Genomic DNA, 18,049 nt, shown 5'->3' with positions numbered 1-18,049 from the left:
GTGTGGGGGGGGGGGGGGGGAAGGGGGGACATGCAGCACAGACCTGCATGTGCGAGTATTAAGGGCAGATTTCCCCTGAAGTCCCCTGACTGTCCTGGCCTGGTGCTATAGGGACGGAGGGAAACCGAGCAGTCTGCAGTTCCCCCACAGCACCCCTGCCAGCTGACAATCCCCTTCAATTGGAGAAGGAGTGTATATACCCGAGTACACCTGGGCGACACATGTGATAATCTTTAGCTGCCTGCCTGCCCATTTGGGAACACCCAATCATGGGTCACCATTTTTCTCCCCCTGTAGCCACGCCGCTTGCATCTACTTCCTGGTTCTCCGAGCCCTGGACACCATAGAAGACGACATGTCCATCAGTTTGGAAACGAAGATCCCAATGTTGCGTGAGTTCCACACCTACCTGCATCAACCAGGGTGGAGGTACACGGAGAGCAAAGCCAAGGACAAGCAAGTGCTGGAGGACTTCCCCACGGTAAGCCCTTATGTCTCACTGCCCCTCTCCCCACAGTAGCCTGTGAGCTAAGTCTTACAGGTACCCTCTTGAAGCCTTCTTGCATCTTGATCAGATCCAGCCCCACATAGTCCTGAGTCCCTCACAGCAGGCAGGTTGTCTGTCCCTAGTGAGCTGTACTGTCACTTTTTTTTGTCTTGGCTTGATGAGCACTAGAAGTGGCTTTGGCCTGAATGAGAGCACGGAGCCCCCGGTTTGATGGGTATTCAAAGGTGTAGGGTGACTGCTGAGTCCTTTCTTAAGTGATGGCAGGTTTGCTGTTTGCACCAAGTATGGGTGAGGGATGCAGAAAATATCCCTGTTTGCACATGGGGTCCTCATGATTCCTGGCCAAATCCCAGTTGCCATATGCAGCTCCCAGGACTTGTCCAGGAGCTATGCACGATGGAGCCAGGCCAGCTCAGCCTTACTCTCTGCTGCCATGTGCGGCTCCCAGGGCTCATCTGGGAGCCGTGAGGATCTGGATGCTGTTTGGGGACCTCAGGCTGGTGCAGGCCATGCGTGCCGGGAGGGGCCATGAGTTGGAGCCAGCCCCACTCCCATGTTGAGGGCTGCATTGCATGGGGTGCCAGGGGCAATGGGCAGAGAGGGCAGGAGATGTCTGAGCCCCTTGGCCTGCACCATGGGGGAAGGAGTGATGAGCCAGGTTGGCCAGCTGGCCACAGCCAACCACATAAGGCTCCTCGTCGAGTGAGGGGAAGCGGAGGTGAGTGGAGGGCAGTGGGGAGGTAGCTGTAGCTTGCTGTTTTCTGCCCCGGTGTGCAGGACTTCAGTTGCCAGCCCCCTTCCACCCACTCTGCCCACCCAGCATGATCAACAGCCACCGGCATGTGGTCGAGTGGGTGGAAGGTGGGTGCATGCAGAGTGGATTGTGGGTCTGTGTGTACCCCTGCTCTGAATAGTCCCAGGTGCTTCTCAGCTTTGATGTGCCGGGCTGTGCTTGAAAGAACGAAGCCCCTACCTGTCATCATTTTGACTACCTGCTTTAAGCAGGCTTGCCACAGTCTGAGTCCACACTTGGATTCCCAGGCTTTGTTTTGTAACTGCTGTGTTTGTGGACTCCCAAGTGATACTGGCCCAGGCTGTGCATCATCAGGAAGATATGAGCGGCTTCTGCGCTGTGCCCAAAGGCCAGGGGAGCCTTTGAGCATGTGCTCACTGCGCACAAGGCCGTGGTCCTGCACTCCTCTCAGCCAGTGGGAGTTTGGCCAACATCTCCAGCAAGAGCAGGATAAGAGTCTAGTAAACAGTCCCTGTGTTACTCATTCCTAGTCCATTCATGAATGCCAGAGCCTGCTTTGCATCTGGCACACTGTGCGTATCTCCTTGTGGCTTCTGCTGTAGATCTCCTTGGAGTTCAGGAACCTGGCCAAGGTGTATCAGGATGTGATCACTGATACTTGTCACAAGATGGGAGTGGGAATGGCGGAGTTCTTGGAAAAGCGGGTCGACTCCCTGCAGGATTTGGAGAAGGTAAGGACACATGAGCAGCAAAGCAACCAGCCCAGGCTAACGTGCCTCAGTCTTGCAGGCAGTCGGCTGTCAACTCCAGGATGGAGGGCATTATCTCCTTCCCCTTGCAGCCAGATCTCTCACCTGGAGTGAGATGCCTACTCCAACTCTAACTTGAAACCTCAGGGACTCTGGAAGATACAGTTCTCGGACCTCTTTTTTTTTTCCCTCCCCACATCTTGCAGTATTGCCGCTGTGTTGCTGGACTCGGGGGGATTGGTTTTTCCCGTCTCTACTCTGCATCAGAGCTTGAAGACCCGATCGTAGGACAGGACACAGAGCTTGCAAGCTCCATGACTCTTTTCATGCAGAAAACCAACATCATTCATGATTACCTGGAGGACCAGCTGGAGGGAAGGGAATTCTGGCCTAGAGAGGTAAAGGAAACCCCCATTTCGTAGATGTACTGTTGTGTATTGTTGTGATGAGGCAGCTCATCTGAACAGGACAGTCTGACCAAGATGTTGGTCTGCCCTGTGTAAAGCAATGTGGGGAAACATCAGAAGAAACCATAGCCTACTACAGAAGCAGGGGTGTTGGTAAGGTAGGTAGGAGATCACATGGTCCCAGTGATTTGGTTTCATTCTCTAACCGTAGTTCTCTGAGCAGATACGGGAGAGTGAGAGGGGCTCATTAGAAGTGTCCTTCGTGGCATGGTCAATGGGACAACAGGAGAAGACAATTTGTGATCATAGCATCCTAGAGAATTAGGGCTGGCAGGGACCTCCAGCGCTCGTCCAATCCAACCCCCTCCATACCCAACCACCCCATACAAACTGTAATCTAAACTCTATGTAAGACTGTGGTCAACCTTGACAGGACACAGACCTAACATGCTAACCTACCATAGGTAAAACAGGGGATCCACAGCAGCCAACGTCCTGCTTCTATATGAGGTAGTCAAGAGATCCTAGGTAGAGGGCCTGGCTCCCTGCTAGAGAGGAAGGCACGCCCCCGCCCCAGTTCCATACCAGTCTGACCATGGGGACCTGCTAACTGGAATAACCCTGAGCAGAGGGGCAAGACCCTCTATTCAGGAGCCTCTGGCTTTGGTCCCAGAAAGAGCACTGGCACAGCCAAGTCGAAGTCGACAGACTTTGACATCCAGCATCTCTGAGGGATGCTCAAAAACATCCTGACACATCGTAGAAAAGTGGAGGGAGCAACCAGCAAAGCCCAGAAGCATGGGAAATACATATCCATAGCAGAACAGAGGCACAGCTACGCCTAGATTGTCCCCAATAATAGAACCATAGAAAATGAGGGTTGGAAGGGACCTCAGGAGGTCACATCTAGTCCAACCCCCTGCTCAAAGCAAGAACATCTCATACCAGATCATCCCAGCCAAAGCTTTGTCTAGCCAGGTCTTCATAATGTCCACAGATGGAGATTCCACCACAACTCTAGGCATGTCTACACAAGATGCTACGTTGCTGTAGTGATGAGTTACATCTCCGTAGATTGTTGCTCCGGTGACATAGCTTTGGTGGGCACAAATCATGATGCCGAAGCTACTGCTCTTTAGCTTGTTGTTGCTGTGCAGTATTGGGGGGGGAGGGGGGAGTGCAGCACCAGGACTATGCAGTTAAGCTGGTTATTGTGCAGTCATTTTCTTCTTAAGCAAGTACGAAATTACTCTGCAGTAACAACAGCGCAGTCCACTCCATGTATAGATGCACCAACTGGGTAGCCTGTTCCAGTGCTTTACTAACCTCCTCATGAGATGTTTTTTCTTAATATCTAAGCTAAACTTCCCGTGTTGCAACTTGAGCCATTGTTCCTAGTTCTGTCATCTGCCACCACTGAGAACAGTCTAGCTCCATCCTCTTTGCAGCCGCCCTGCTGCTAGTAAATCCTTTCTATCTTCTCTCCTCCAGACTAAATAAGCCCAGTTCCCTCCACCTCTCCTCAGAAGTCATGTGCCCCAACCTCTGAACCATTTCATTGTCTTCCTTTGGACTGTCTCTAGTTTGTCCACAACCTTTCTGTAGTGGGGGGCCCAAAATGGACACACACTCTTGATTTGGCCTCACTACTGCTGAATGGAGGGGGAGAATCACTTCCTTCGATCTGCTGGCAACATCCCTACCAATGCAGTCCAGGATGCCATTAGCCTTCTTGACAATAAGGGTGCACTGGTGGCTCATATTCAGCTTTGTGTCTACTGTCACCCCCAGGTCTTTCTGCAGAGCCGCTGCTTGGCCAGTCATCCCCAGCCTGTACCGGTACGTGGGATTATTCTGCCCTAAGATAAGGACTTTGCACTTGTCCTTATTGAAGCTCATGAGATTTCTTTTGGTCCAATCCTCCAATTTGCTGAGGTCTCTCTGTATCCTAGTCCTACCCTCTAACATCTTCTACTCCCCGCCATTCAGTGTCATCTGCAAACTTTCTGAGCGTCCACTCCTTCCTCAGTGACCTGGAAGATGGGACGATATGGAACAGAACTGGCCCCAGGACCAACACCTGGACACTCTATGTAATATTGACCGCCAACTATGCATTGAGCCATTGATTACTACCCTATGAGCCTGACAGTCCAGCCAGAGGTTGAACCAGTGACTGTCCAACCTCTTCTTGAACACCTCCATTGATGGAGAGTCCACACCTCCTCTAGACATCTTTTCCACTGCCTCACTATTGAAGTGAAGAAGTTGTTTGGGTTTTTTTCCCTGGATATCCAGTCTAAATGTACTTTGCTACATCTTGAAGCCATTGGTCTGCATTCTGTCTGCAGCAAGAGAGCAAAGGTGCTTTCCCTGTCCTTTATGGCAGCCCTTCAAGTATTTGAAGATACCTGTCCCTTCTTAAGCACCTTTTAGCAAGCTGGACATGCCAAGCTCCTTCAACCTCTCTTCATATGTCTTACTTTCCAAGCCCTTATCATCTGATTGCCTACCTCTGGACTCTCTCTAATTTATCCATGTCCTTTTTAACACGTGGAGCCTAGAAATGCATGCAGAGGAGAGGCACTATCACTTTCCGTGTCTTATACCTAACACTTCTATTTAATGCATCCCAAAGCCACATTGGCCTTTTGTGCTGCTGGATCACATTGCAGACTGATATTGAACCTACAAAACTCCCAGATCCTTCTCCATAGTGCTGCAATTCAGGCAGGTGTCACCCATTTTGTATTCGTATTTTGGATTATTCTTTCATAGGTGTACCAGTTTGCATTTGCTTGCACTGAACTTCATCCTGTTATCTCTAGCCCAATTAATCAGTATGTTGATCTTTCTGAATAGCACTCTCATCCTCCAGCATGTTCATGTTCCTCCCCAGTTTCATGCCACCTGCCAACTTGCTCAAGAAGCCATCTATGTCAGCATCCAAATAATTAATAAACTCATTGAATAGCACCAGGCCCAGGACAGATCCCTGTAGGACTCCACTCAAAATCTCTTCCCGTTCTGACATGCATTGCCCTTTTCTTGTGCCTATTGAGCCAGTTGTCTATCCACCTTTTAGTAAGTCCAATTTGTTCATGAGACGGTCATGCAAGACATTGTCAAAAGCCTTGCTGAAGTCCAGATGCACTATATCCACAGCAGTCTCTTCATCCACCTACAGAATCACTTTGTCAAAGCAGGAGGTCAGATTTGAAACAATTTCATAGAATCAGAGAAATTGAGGGTTGAAGGGACCTCAGGAAGTCATCTAGTCCAACCTCTTGCTTAAAGCACAACCAGCCCCAACTACATCATCCCAGCCCAGGCTTTGTCTAGCTGGGTCTTAAAAACCTCCTAGGGTGGAGAGTCCACCACCTCTCTGGGTCACCTATTCCAGTGTTTTACTACCCTCCTAGTGAAAGAGTTTTTCCTAATATCTAAACTAAATTTCCCTTGCTGCAACTTGAGCCCTTTGCTCCCTGTTCTGTCACCTGCCACCACTGAGAACAGTCCAGCTCCATCCTCTTCAGATCCACCCTTCAGGTAGTTGAAGGCTGCTATTAAATCCCCCCTCTGTCTTCTCTTCTCCAGACTAAATAAGCCCAGTTCCCTCAGCCTCTCCTCAGAAGTCATGGCCCCAGCCCCTTCACCAGTTTTCTTGCCCTCCACTGGACCATCTCCAATGCGCCCACATCCTTTCTGTAGTGGGGGGCCCAAAACTGAACACAGTACTCCAATTGTGACCTCCCCAGTGCTGCATAGAGGGGAAGAATCAGTTCCCTCGATCTGCTGACAACGCTCCTACTAACACAGCGCAAGATGCCATTAGCCGTCTTCGAAACAAGGAGGCCCTGTTGGCTCGTATTCAGCTTGCTCTGCACTGTAACCCCCGGGTCCACTCCTGCAAAGCTGCTGCTTGACCAGTCGGTCCCCAGCCTGTACGAGTACATAGGATTGTTGCGCCCTATGTTCAGGACTTGGCACTTGTCCTTATTGAACCTCGTGAGAGTTTCTTTTTTCTTTTTATGGTCCAGTCATCCATTTGTTGATGTCTGTCTGAATACTAGCTCTACCCTCCCGCATATTTACTATTCTCCCCCCACCCTCCTCCAGTTTGGTGTCATCTGCAGACTTGCAGAGGGTGCACTCCATCCCATCTGCCATGTCGCTAATGAAGCTATTGAACAAAACCAGGCCAAGGACTGACATCTGGGGCACTCCGCTTGATACCAACTGCCAATTAGACATCGAGCCATTAACTGCTACTGTCTGAGCTTGATGATCCCACCAGTTTGCTATCCACCTTACACTCCATTCATGCAACCCATACTTCCTTGATTTGTTGTTAGTAAATCCATGCTGGCTGCTTCTGATCGACCTTTCCTCCTCCGGATGCTTGCAAATGGCCTTGGCTAGGATATCCCCCAGGAACTTCCTGCATAATGAGGTGAGGCTAACTGGTTTGTAGTTTCCTGGGTCCTCCTTTTTGCCTTTCTTGTGATCGCTTCCTCCCCAGTTACCCATCATCTTCCCATCCTCCACCAGTTCTTCCCTAGTAGTCAGGACAAGGTCCGAGATGGAGGATCCCCTAGTTGTATCCTCCACTTTCTGGACCAGAAAGCTGTCCTTCACACAAGTTAGGAACTGGCTTGACATCTTAGGTGTGGTTGCGCTGCTCTTCCCGCAGATGTCCAGAAAATAGAAGTCTCTCGTTGGTATAACGATAAGCACCGATATAACGCAGGGGATTTATTACAGGCCTCCAAATCAGGAAGAGGAGGTGGATGAAGCCAAACATCTTCACCCAAATAAGTTCTTCTTTACTGCCTTGATCCAGGAAACAAGGGTGTGTTTGACACTGAAAAGCAACTCCCACACTTTTTATCCCAACCTTGTCCTTCCAAACGAGTGTAACCCTCAGTGTTGACACGCCAGTCGCGAGCGCTGTCCCACCAGGTCTCTGTGATGCCAGATGGATCATAGCTCTTTTCACAGGCTGCAGCTTCCAGCTCATCTGGATTATTCTCCATACATCTCACATTTGTATATGTGCTCTGGACACATTTTGCACGTTCATGAAGCACGCGCTTCCACTGCTTGACAAATAAGGTTTCTGTTTGTACCTGAAGCAAACCAGGTTAACCTTAATTTTGTTGTAAGCATGCTTAATTCCCCATCCTGATGGCTTTTTGGAGATTTTTCATATCATGGGGAGGTGGCTGCTCTAGCCTCGGTCCAGCAAAGCACAATGCCAAAACCTGTAGCTGTACACGGACATGCATGCAATGGCAAGCACAAGAGTGGTGGCATTGCTGTATGCTATTGATATCCCCAGGTTTGGAGCAGGTATGCTGAGAAGCTCTCGGATCTTGCCAAACCAGAGAATGCCACCATGGCCGTCCGGTGTCTGAATGAGATGATCACAGATGCTCTCCAGCATGTCCCCGATGTCCTCAAGTACTTGTCCAGACTCAAAAACAAAGGTGTCTTCAACTACTGGGCTAGTCTACAGGTAGGTTCATGTTTCCAGAAGGCTTCATCATCACGGGTTCCATAACCTCATTTATGGAGAGGGACACTGGTGGGAGAGGGGATGTCTATGTGCTACGCATAGTTTTCATATTAGTCCTCTTTCATTTCCAACTGAGAGAGATCAGGCATGATGATATGGATGAGTATGAATTCTTGCCTCGGGTAGAGAAACCAGGTGTTCTTCTGGTGCAGTGGCTCTCCTGTTTGCATGCTGCTAAGGTTTTGCATTTGTCGCTGTTTATCATTTCTCATTAGGTGATAGCCATTGCCACGCTGGCTGCTTGCTACAACAACAAAGACATGTTTAGGGGCATAGTGAAGATGCAGAAGGAACAAGCTGTCACTCTGATGAGGGATGCCACCAACATGCAGGCTGTCAAAGCTATAATGTCCCAGCATTTGGAAGAGGTCAGTTGGGTGCCTTGCTCTGGTAGGTACATACTCTTTTAGATGTAGACACTTTTTTCCAGCCCCCAGTGATACACTGAGGGCTTGGTTTGGTGACTCCAGTTAAGACCTTTTCTAGCTATTTAGTGATACACTGAGGGCTTGGTTTGGTGACTCCAATTAAGACCTTTTCTAGCTGTTCTGTGTCACTTGATGTTGCTGAACGCAATCTAGCAAACAAAGACGCTGCTAGACAGCATCTTAAAATAATAAGATCTTGGAGTGTACCTTTTTCCTTAATATGGTACCCTCCAGCCGTGCTTCTCTGCAATCCTATGACCCACTACTGTACTATCAAAGCCTTCTCAGTTAGGATCACTTGTGATGGATGCATTAAAGGAGGGCTGGGGGTTACGGGAAGACAAATTCAGGATGCAGAGTTATGCTCTCCAGAGAAAGCCTGTTCATGTGCTTAATGGCTAAAGAGCCTATTGTGGTGGGAACCATGCAGATAAGTAGTCACGCAAAGCAGGTTACGTGTCTCATGACACCTGGTACTCTTTGACGGGACCTTGTCCACATGGATCCATGATCTTCCTTCCCACGACTGTGGAGCCCTTGGAGTGGGTTTAGGTATTGAGGAAGAGGCAGAGCATTACTTGGGGTTGCTTAGCCCTTTAATGCCCTCAGGTGTGGAGGGGAGGGCGAGGGCATGCTCGGTGTGTGTATGGCAGGGGTGGGCAAGGGGTTCTCTCCAGCCTGCAGTGGGTACCGTGGTCTTGGCTGTCCCAGGTGGGGGTGGGGGGAGGGGGGCACCTCGGGCTGTGTCATGTGCAGCCAAAACTGCTGCACTGGGCCACAGCGGGGCAGGCATAGCATGGCAGCTGGACTTGGCTGCCTGGCAGCCCCCATCGTGGTGGCTCACTGTGTCTGGCTGCTGCTGCCAGTGTCACCACTGCCAGATCTAGCCCCACTGTCTGGGCTGGTGTACAGCTTCTGGTATACAGCGTCTCATGGGTGCTGCTGGTGAAACATCTCTGGCTTGACACATGCACGCACGGTGGGATTCGTGTGGGCAGAGACCTGCCAAGGAACCCCAGTTGCTGCCAGGGAAGTAACCCGCCTGCCTGGCTTTTGCACCCTGCTTAGGGGCCTGTTGCAAATCTGAGTCCACCAGTTATTTCCTCGCGGTTTCACTGAGTCTCACTAGTGCCAGGCTGTCCTGACCTCACAGTGCCAAGGCTTATGATGGGCTACAGCATGTTGAAGGCATGGCTGGAAAGGGTAAAGTGGAGTTAATAGGGAAGTCAGAACCATTTTATTGGACATCTGGGCTGTTGTTGCTGATACATTACACTTAAATAGTCTTCTGTGCAAGGCTGACACTGCTGTGGAGCAAAAACATTTGGCCATAGCCGTGGTCTTTGTAACGCTGCCAGGATTTTGGTGTGTAAGCATCTCAAACTTTGTCATCGACCAAGCTCTAAAGAGAGGGTCACTTATAACCCAATTCTAAGGAGGGACAAGTGCCCCCTCGTCTTTATTATAGGGGAAATGAGCTGCACGAATACAGTGGTCATGACTCAAATGTTGAGCAGGCCATATGGTTATTAATGCCTAGTAGTGTCCTGTTTGAGTAGACTCAGCATCCCACTGGTGATGTGGTCCTTGTGAAGGAGATGCCATTTCACAGGGGAGGGGCTATCCCATGGGCTGGAGTATCCCTGTTCCCATACTCACAGGTGGTTTCTTCCTTTTTCAGATCTACCAGAAAATCCCAAGCACAGACCCTTCTTCTAACAAGACCAAAGAGATCATCGCCTCTCTCCGGCCAATGATTTTGTCCTGAGGCACCATGGTGTCCCATAGCCATTACTCCCCCATCTACCTCTTGTGTGCCATTGTTTTGGTAGTAATGAGCTGGCAGTGTGGGGGCACAATGTCAAAGGCTTTGGGAGTGCGTTCAGGCTGATGAAAACCAAGAACTGGCACGAGGGAGAGTGCAGGTTGGCAGTTGAGCAATGTTGGGGACTTTATCCTGTTGTCCTGTTCCTCTTGCGGTGTGGTGCTGCAGGCTTTCTGGCAAGCAGAGACTGATGCCTTGAATGTAGGGTTGAGAAAAATATGGCCTGCAGGATCTGCCCCACCAAGGGATTTTGTCTGGCCTCTGGTGGGTCTTTCACTCCTGCAAACCCCAGGTGCAGGGGGCAGCCGAAGCTGTGGCGTGTATGGCTGGTCTGCCTGTCCTTGGGTGTGCAGCTGGGCGACATGATGGCTGGACGTGCTTCCCCCCAGTGGCAGCTCCTTCTGGCTGCTGCTGTCACTGGACATGGCTCTGATGCCCAGGCACCCTGGTATTGTGGCTCTTCCCCAGGTCCTGGCCCTGTAGTCACCACCCCATGATCCCGGGGTGTCCATGGAGAGTGGCCTGGACCTGCATGGGCAGGACTCAGGGCTGGGAAGATGGGATGGGGCCAAGGGCTGGTGGGGACCAGTGTCCAGGAGCAGGATGGGCAGGCAGGGCCAGGATCTTGGGGCGGTGACAGCGCGGGGCTGGGGCCACAGTCTGCTTCCCGCTCATCCCTGCAACTGGTGACAGTCTCACGGGCAGGGGCATGCGGGGTGTGGATCGCGGCCCCAACCCCACACTGTCACTTTCCTAAGATCCTGGTGCTGGGCACCCTCCCATCCCACTCCCGGACTCAGCTCCATCCCTGCCCGTGGCACCATCCCATCTGCCTGGTTGCACAGGTCCTGGCCAGTCTCTGGAGACCCTGAGATCTCAAGGCCATGACGGCACAGGGCCAGGGCCCCAACCAGAGCCACAAGCTGCTGCCCGCACACCCCTGCCCATGGAGCCAGCACCTGCTGCAGGGACATGCAGGCACCATATTGCCGTTGTGCCCTGGGGCCTGGCTCCACGCTGTCTCCACCCCATGATCCCAGTCCTGCCTGTCCATCCCACTCCCGGATACTGTTCCCAGCCTGCCCACAGCCCCATCCCAGGCATCTGGCTGAGCATACACGAGAGACACTTAGGGAGTTTTTTGAGCTGTTGCAGGTGGATGGGGCGTGCTGACCTGGCCTGCGACAGCTCACCAAAACTCCCTAAGTGGCCCTCCAGCCCAAATAATTGCCCATCCCTGCTCTAACAGATCAGGACATATGGAGATGTCCCTTGGCCCTGAACTTTTGTACATAACTGCCATTTACTGGGTCGGGGCATAGGTCCGTCTTGCCCTGGGAGAGTAAACTGGGTATGACCAGTCCTAGCCACGCTTGCAGCCTGCAGCATTTCAGGTCTAGGAAGTTTCAACTCAGAGGCCGAGCCCCTGTCTCCCACGCTCAATAGCTGCCGATACGCCTTTCCTCCATGTTAGCTGTAACCATTTCATTTTAAGGGGAGGTGATTGAAATACTCCTGGCTTTGTTTTTGCTGGTGTTTGCCCAAAAATGCCAATAGAGACCAGCGACGTGTACTGTCAACAAAAAGGATGTCCATTTTGTATAGGACCTGGAAACATTGTACAGGGAAGATGAGCTTGTCCAGTGACCTCAGCGGGAGTGTCTACATGTGCATTTAATGTGCATGAATAAACTCTGGGGCTATTGCTCTGGAGTTTATTCATATGCAGCCCATGGAGCCTGGTTGGAGCAGCCCAGCCTGGCAGGGGATCCAGGGCATGAGCCTGCCAGCCCGGGGCTGCTCCAACCAGGCTCCATGTGCTCTGGAGGGGCTCACTGAGGCATGAGGGTGCTTTCTGGCAACCCCGCACTACTATCCTGCAGTAGTTCCCACCAAGAGCAGGCAGCAGGGATTGGGCTTCTCTTGTCTCGGTCTACATGGGAGTGCATTCACCCAGGAATGGGAGAGACACCTTAGATGGAGACTTTCCTCCACAGCCCTGCTCCTGGGTAGCACACACAGCTGTCCCTACTTCAAGGATGGAGCTCAACCCTTTGGCAAAGGAGTTGTCTGTTGTAACTGGTTCCTCTAAGCTTGCACCAAGCAGTTGAGAGCTAATCCCGTGCCAACGGGCATATCTGTGTCTTTCACTCCACCACAAGGGTTTCGTATTGGAGGCGCACCTTCCCCAGCAGCATCTTCAAGCCCCAGACCGTGGGCTCTCACTAGCATCACCTCCTGTTAGCACCTGGACTGAGATACAGCTTGCTTTCCATGAAAGGGTGCTGGAAAACACTTCTGCTACCAGAAGCAGCATGTTCTCTTTTATTATGCGTGTTCTGATCTGCTAAAGTGAATCTTGACTGCTGTTTAGAGCCAGCAAAAGCAAGCATCTGCTGTGGTAGCAAGAGCAAGGGTACTGAAGCCTGGCTTTCAGCGGCTATGACAAAACTGTTACGTTCAAGATTGTTTAACTGGGAATAGCTGAGGTCTGTTGGCTTTGTAAAACACTACAGCACTGAGACATCCCAAGGACCCAGCAATTATGTTTAGCAGCGCTCAGACTTTGAACTAAGCTATGTCTAAAGCAAACATCCTCTAACTCTGTACAGCCTCCTGTTTTGCCAAGAATAAACTGATTTCTTTGCAGAGAAAGTGCTGTCTTATTCATTCGGGGTGTAGAGAGGTAGCTAGCCACATTAGTCTGAAGTCAGGCAGAAGGCAGGGCAGGGTGGTACCTTAGACACCAACTAGTTCAGAAAGGCATAAGCTCCTGTAGGCAACATAATTTAGTCATAGGTGTCTATCATCTGTTTGGGCTTCAAGAGGCAGACAGAAGCACTCCTAATTTATGGGGCATTGAGAGGACAAGTCCAGTAGGGTGCCCCACTACTATGGTTTCAAGAGATCTAAGTAGAGCCTACAGCAGGAGCAGGCAATTATTTTGGGCAGAGGGCTGCTTAACAAGTTTGGGTGAGGTGTTGGGGGCCACATAGGTAGCTCGGCCCCTTGACAGTTGCCCCACCCCCTGGTTGCCACATTGGGACCAGAAATTCTGCCCCCTAACCCCTGATCTTTGCCACCAAAAGTCCCTTGCTGCCCCTCTCCTCCACAATACTCTTTTGGGAGGGGGGTTGCCATAGATCTCATAATACTCTTTTGGGAGGGGGGTTGCCATAGATTTCATTGATTTCGTAGATATTAGGGCTGGAAGGGACCTCAAAGATCATCAGATGACTCTAGCAAGATAACCATCCAAACATTTCTTGAACCAGAAAAATCATCTTAGAAACAGAAAAAAAACAACCAAATCATACACTAGAAGTCAAACATTTACTATATTTTAATTTTATTACAAAAAAAAATATTTGTCATGACTTGTGATTGTGTACTGTATATAGAAGGGATTTCAGAATAACTAAAAAATAGTGTCAATCTTTTATATTGTGTGTGTATGGTGGAGTGTGGCTGTGTGTGTTTGTATGGTGGGGTGTGGGGGTGTGTGGGGAGGTTGTGAGAGGGTGTGGTTGTGTACAGGGGCATAGGGTATGTTCGGGTGTGTATGTCGATGGGGGTTGTGGGGGCAGAGTGTGGGAGGGGCATAGGGTATGTTCGGGTGTGTATGTCAATGGGGTTGTGGGGGCAGAGTGTGGATGCGTGGGGTGTGTGGAAGAGTGCGGGCAGTGTAGGGACACCCCACACACTCCCTCCATGGTGCACACCCCTGCGGCCAGCAGCAGGAGGTGAGCTCCCTCCACCCTTGGCAAAGTGCTGGGACCTGTGCACCTGGGGACGGGGAAGGAGGTGGGCTCCAGTGTGGAGCTTCCCTTGCTGCAAGTGTGGGAGCTCCAGGCACACGGCATAAATCCCCGGTGATAGAGGCAGCCAGGCAGGCTTTGCTCTCTGTCCTGCGCACAGCACTGGCTGGAGTCGCACCACACCGGGTGGCTGCGCTGGGCACGAGTGTCCTGACCTCTTCACCTGCTGCTGGTGCCAGCAGCGGGGCCTGCACACCATGGGATCAGTGTGCGGGGGGTCCCTACACCCCGCACCCTCACACCCACACCCTTTCCAGCTGACACCCATGCTCCTGCTGCTCCCCTGGGAGCAGGCTCCACGCTGCACTTTGCACTTCTGCCCAACTACAACTCCACCTCCCCCCACCAGCTCTGCCACTTTCCTACCTGCTGCCCTGAGCAGGTTGGACTTCCAGGAAGCCAAGCAGGTTCCTATGGAGTGGCTGCAGCAGGAGGCCTACCTGGAAGCTGTTGCTGGCTGGCCAGGGCCGTTCTGCCCAAGAGGGTGGGAGCAAGGCATAATAGGGTATGTGGTGGGGTTGTACATGTGGGTGCCTCGCTGGGTGGGACGCAATTCATTTCAGGGTGCTGCAAGCTGGATGAAAGTGCCTGGCAAGCTGGATGTGGCCCACAGGCTGTATTTTGCCCACCCATAGCCGACAGGGAGTACAGACTCTGCTGTAGCTTGTGCAGCTATCACTCCCACATTTCTAGGAGGCCCCATCTGTTGTTCAGAGAGAAGCAAGCCTGGGCACTGCAGAAGTTTCCCCCTCCCTCAGTCTTCACTCAATGGGCAGGCAACCACCCACAAGGCCTGCTCCACAAAGAAGAACAGAGACTCTGGAGATAATGTGGGGAAGATGCTGTGAGGTTTGGACTGGATGTGCAAAGAGGGAGATGCCAGAACGTACAACCGGCAGTGGGGGCAATGAGGAGGATGACTTGGTAGAACATGAGCTAATGTTCTTCCAGTCAAGAGCTGAAGGGTGCCTCTGGATGTGCAGGGAGGCTGCTCCAATACCCTGTAAATACAGCACCCTGTAATTACAGGGTGCTTTAACTACAGCTCATTGAACGATCTTTAGTTAAAGCACCCACGCCACCATTTTAAAGCACAGGGATGCTGATACATGAGACGCTGCAGGTGCTTTAATTAACTATTGCATTAGCTTAATAAAGGTGGTATGTAACTTTAGACTCATTAGCTATTCTGTTTCTCTATCAGTGGGAAAGATGAAAGAAGGTCCCTGCTGGAACCTGCAGGTAATAAAACTGCAATTTTTTAATCCCCTTCATGCTCAGTTAGGCCAAGGACTAGAGCCCTTGGCTTCATAGAGTTTGCCCAGCACAATGTTGGCACTACACTTGCCTTTGGAACAAGAGCTGCACCATGAATCCCACCCGCAGAGAAAATGAAGTAATCCAGTCCTGGCACAGAGGAAGACCCAGGACAGCTGATTCAGGAGACCTCCAACTCTGCCAGCCATCACCTGCCCCCACACCACAGCCCCTGAGGACCTGGCCTCAGCCACTCCTGGGGCGCATCTAGCAGCAGAGCCCTCTCCTTCCAACTCTCTTGGGGCATGGCACAAGATGGCTGCTTAAGCACTCAGGTCCTTAGCTCTCCATATTTCACATCCTAATAGCATCAAGATGATTTTGTTTTGTTTCTTTTTGCTTAATTTTCATGAGTAAAATATGTGGACTCTTTATGTATGTATAAATGGCATCAGCAAGCTGTGGAAAGAAATACAAGCATACGAAGAGGACAGGGCCTGGCTCTCTCAGTGATGAGAGAGAGATGCCTCAGGCCTTGCTATGTCTGGAGAGCATCTCTCAGAGGCAGATTTTGTCAGAGAAACTAGAAGGAGTTTCTGGGGTTATACCTGGGCTTTCTGCAGGCATCAGTGAGATTAAAGCATGCACTGGAATCCTGGAAAGTGATGTGAATAAGAACAGCATTGATATTGTGGAGATTAAAAAAGAGAATGCTGTTCTTAAATTGAAGAGCAACAGATTAAAAGAACAAGAGGAACTGGAGCAGCGGTTCTCAAACTCGGACAGATTGTGCCCCACCAATGTAAAATTTTACAACTTTAAGTACCACCAGCAAATTTTTGTCATGTAAAGTAATTATAATAAATCTGTAAATGCGTACCACTGACAGTTGTCTACGTACTACTGGTGGTATGCATACCACAGGTTGGGAACTGCTGAACAAGAGAATAATTCCTGTAGAAATAATGTAAGATTAATTGGGATTCCTGAGGGCTGTGAGGAAACAAATATGATTGGTTTCTTACAACATATCCTGCCAGAAATCCTGAAACAAGATCTATCGTTGCCGCCACCTGAGGGCAAAAGAGCTTGCCACTCGTTAGGAGATCAAATCCTAACCAGAATGGGCTCAAGCTTATGTTTAAGCTCTTGAGACTCTCTGATAAGGCTCACCTTTTGTCATCAGCTTAGAGGATTGGTAATTTTCTGTTTAAAGGACGTAACTTCTCACTATTTCCTGATTTCTCAAAAACTGAGCACGAAAAGAGCATCCGTCAATCAATTAAGCAAGCTCTACATTTGGCTCTGAAGTTCCCTCACTATGGGGATCAGCTGTCTTAGGGGGTCATCAGCAGTGTTGAGGGTCTCAGTGGCATCAAGGAAGGGCTGGAAGACAACCAAGATCTGGGAGATGGTATCCCACTCAGCTGTGTTTAGGGGAATGCTGATCCCAAGCTCCCCAAGCAAGGCCATCTCATGGATGGCCTTCTGTTGCTCCACCAGCCTCTCGAGCATCAGGTATGTGGAGCTCCACCGAGTCTCCACATCCTGCATGATTTTGTGCTGTGAGGTCTTCACCTCTGCTTGTTTGTCCGGCAGCATCTTGCCCCCTTGATGCTGCGGTGGAAGTAGCCCACCACCTTACTAAATTTGGAAACAAGCTTGCTGGTGGTGCTGGTGCCATCCCAGGCAGTCCTGTCCCCCTCCAAGGCATCCCTGACAATGAGGTGCAAATTGTGTTGCATACAGCAGATGCCAGCAAAGTTGGCATCACACACCACCTTAACTGTATTGGCCCCATTGTCAGTGGCCAAGAACCTGTGGGTGAGCTCACTCAGCCCGATGAGCTACCCCTGCACTAAGCAGTTCATGGCCCCTATGATCTCTGCGGCCTTTGGGGACTCATCCATCACCGCAGCTTGAACGAGAGCCCGCCGACAGCCTGATTGGTTGTACCAGTGCCCTGTGAGGGAGAGATAGGTATGATCTCCACCCCAGCTGTTCCAGTTATCTGAGGTGCAGTGTAAGGCTACCTGCAGATCTGCCTTGCACAGCTCCTCCTTCAAGTACTCCCTGCATGCCTCATACACGGAGGGCATAACTGGCCTGCTGAAGGTGGCGTGTGTGGGCACTTGGTAGGATGGACCATGACTGCCATGAGCCACCTGAACCCTGGCTGCTCAGTTAAGGAGAAGGGCTGGCCATGGACAGCAAGAATCTCCCCAGTGCTCTGGTCTCGCTCACTCTTGCAATGTGCCCCACTTTCTGTCCACCTCTCCCTCACTGTTCCAGGGTGGCCTGCATCTGCTTTGGGGAAATGGGGGCTTTGAAGTGAGGGGGAACTTCCCTTTGGGCATGCTCTCACTGGTGCCAGGCTGAGGAGGAGCATGGTCAAGGGGGTGATGCCTGAGGGGGTGCATCAGCATCTCCGTGGTGCTTATGTGTGTTGTTCCTTTGCCTCAGCTGGGTTGGGGTCAGCAGTGCAGGCAGATAGCATATGAAGGGTCATCTGTCAGCTCAAAGTGATCTGAGACCACACTACCCGCTCAGTGGGTGCATGTGTCGATGATGCTGCCCTTTCCCCCTCCTCGGCAGGCAGAGGCACAGCAACAGAAGGAGCGGACTCACATGAGCCGCTTGCCTCCACCTCTATGTCATTCTCCTCCAAAGTGCCTTCGGGGGAAGGAGACCTGGCTCTGGGGAAACTTGAGGGGTGTGGAGCACA

General features: G+C 51.1%; 1 protein-coding gene across 2 annotated transcripts in view; it reads left to right on the top strand.

Annotated features, from left to right (window-relative positions):
- LOC102385901 (squalene synthase-like) overlaps positions 1 to 11,990 on the top strand; it is a 14,594-nt gene extending 2,604 nt beyond the window's left edge. Inside the window, exons 3-8 of one of the 2 annotated variants that reach the window (XM_014527637.2) lie at positions 298 to 481; positions 1,865 to 1,993; positions 2,218 to 2,409; positions 7,760 to 7,936; positions 8,212 to 8,364; positions 10,106 to 11,990. In XM_014527637.2, the coding sequence (XP_014383123.2) occupies positions 298 to 481; positions 1,865 to 1,993; positions 2,218 to 2,409; positions 7,760 to 7,936; positions 8,212 to 8,364; positions 10,106 to 10,192 (922 nt within the window). In that variant the 3' untranslated portion in view covers positions 10,193 to 11,990. Of the gene's footprint in view, positions 1 to 297; positions 482 to 1,864; positions 1,994 to 2,217; positions 2,410 to 7,759; positions 7,937 to 8,211; positions 8,387 to 10,105 lie in introns of both variants that reach the window. The other variant, XM_025195700.1, reaches the window with a different exon arrangement.
- The last annotated feature ends 6,059 nt before the right edge of the window (positions 11,991 to 18,049 follow it).

The sequence above is a fragment of the Alligator sinensis genome, unplaced genomic scaffold (genome assembly GCF_000455745.1).
Source record: "Alligator sinensis unplaced genomic scaffold, ASM45574v1 scaffold1791_1, whole genome shotgun sequence".
Lineage (NCBI taxonomy): Eukaryota > Metazoa > Chordata > Crocodylia > Alligatoridae > Alligator > Alligator sinensis.
Note: the sequence above shows the minus strand (reverse complement) of the source record. Positions and strands in the feature narration are given on the sequence as shown.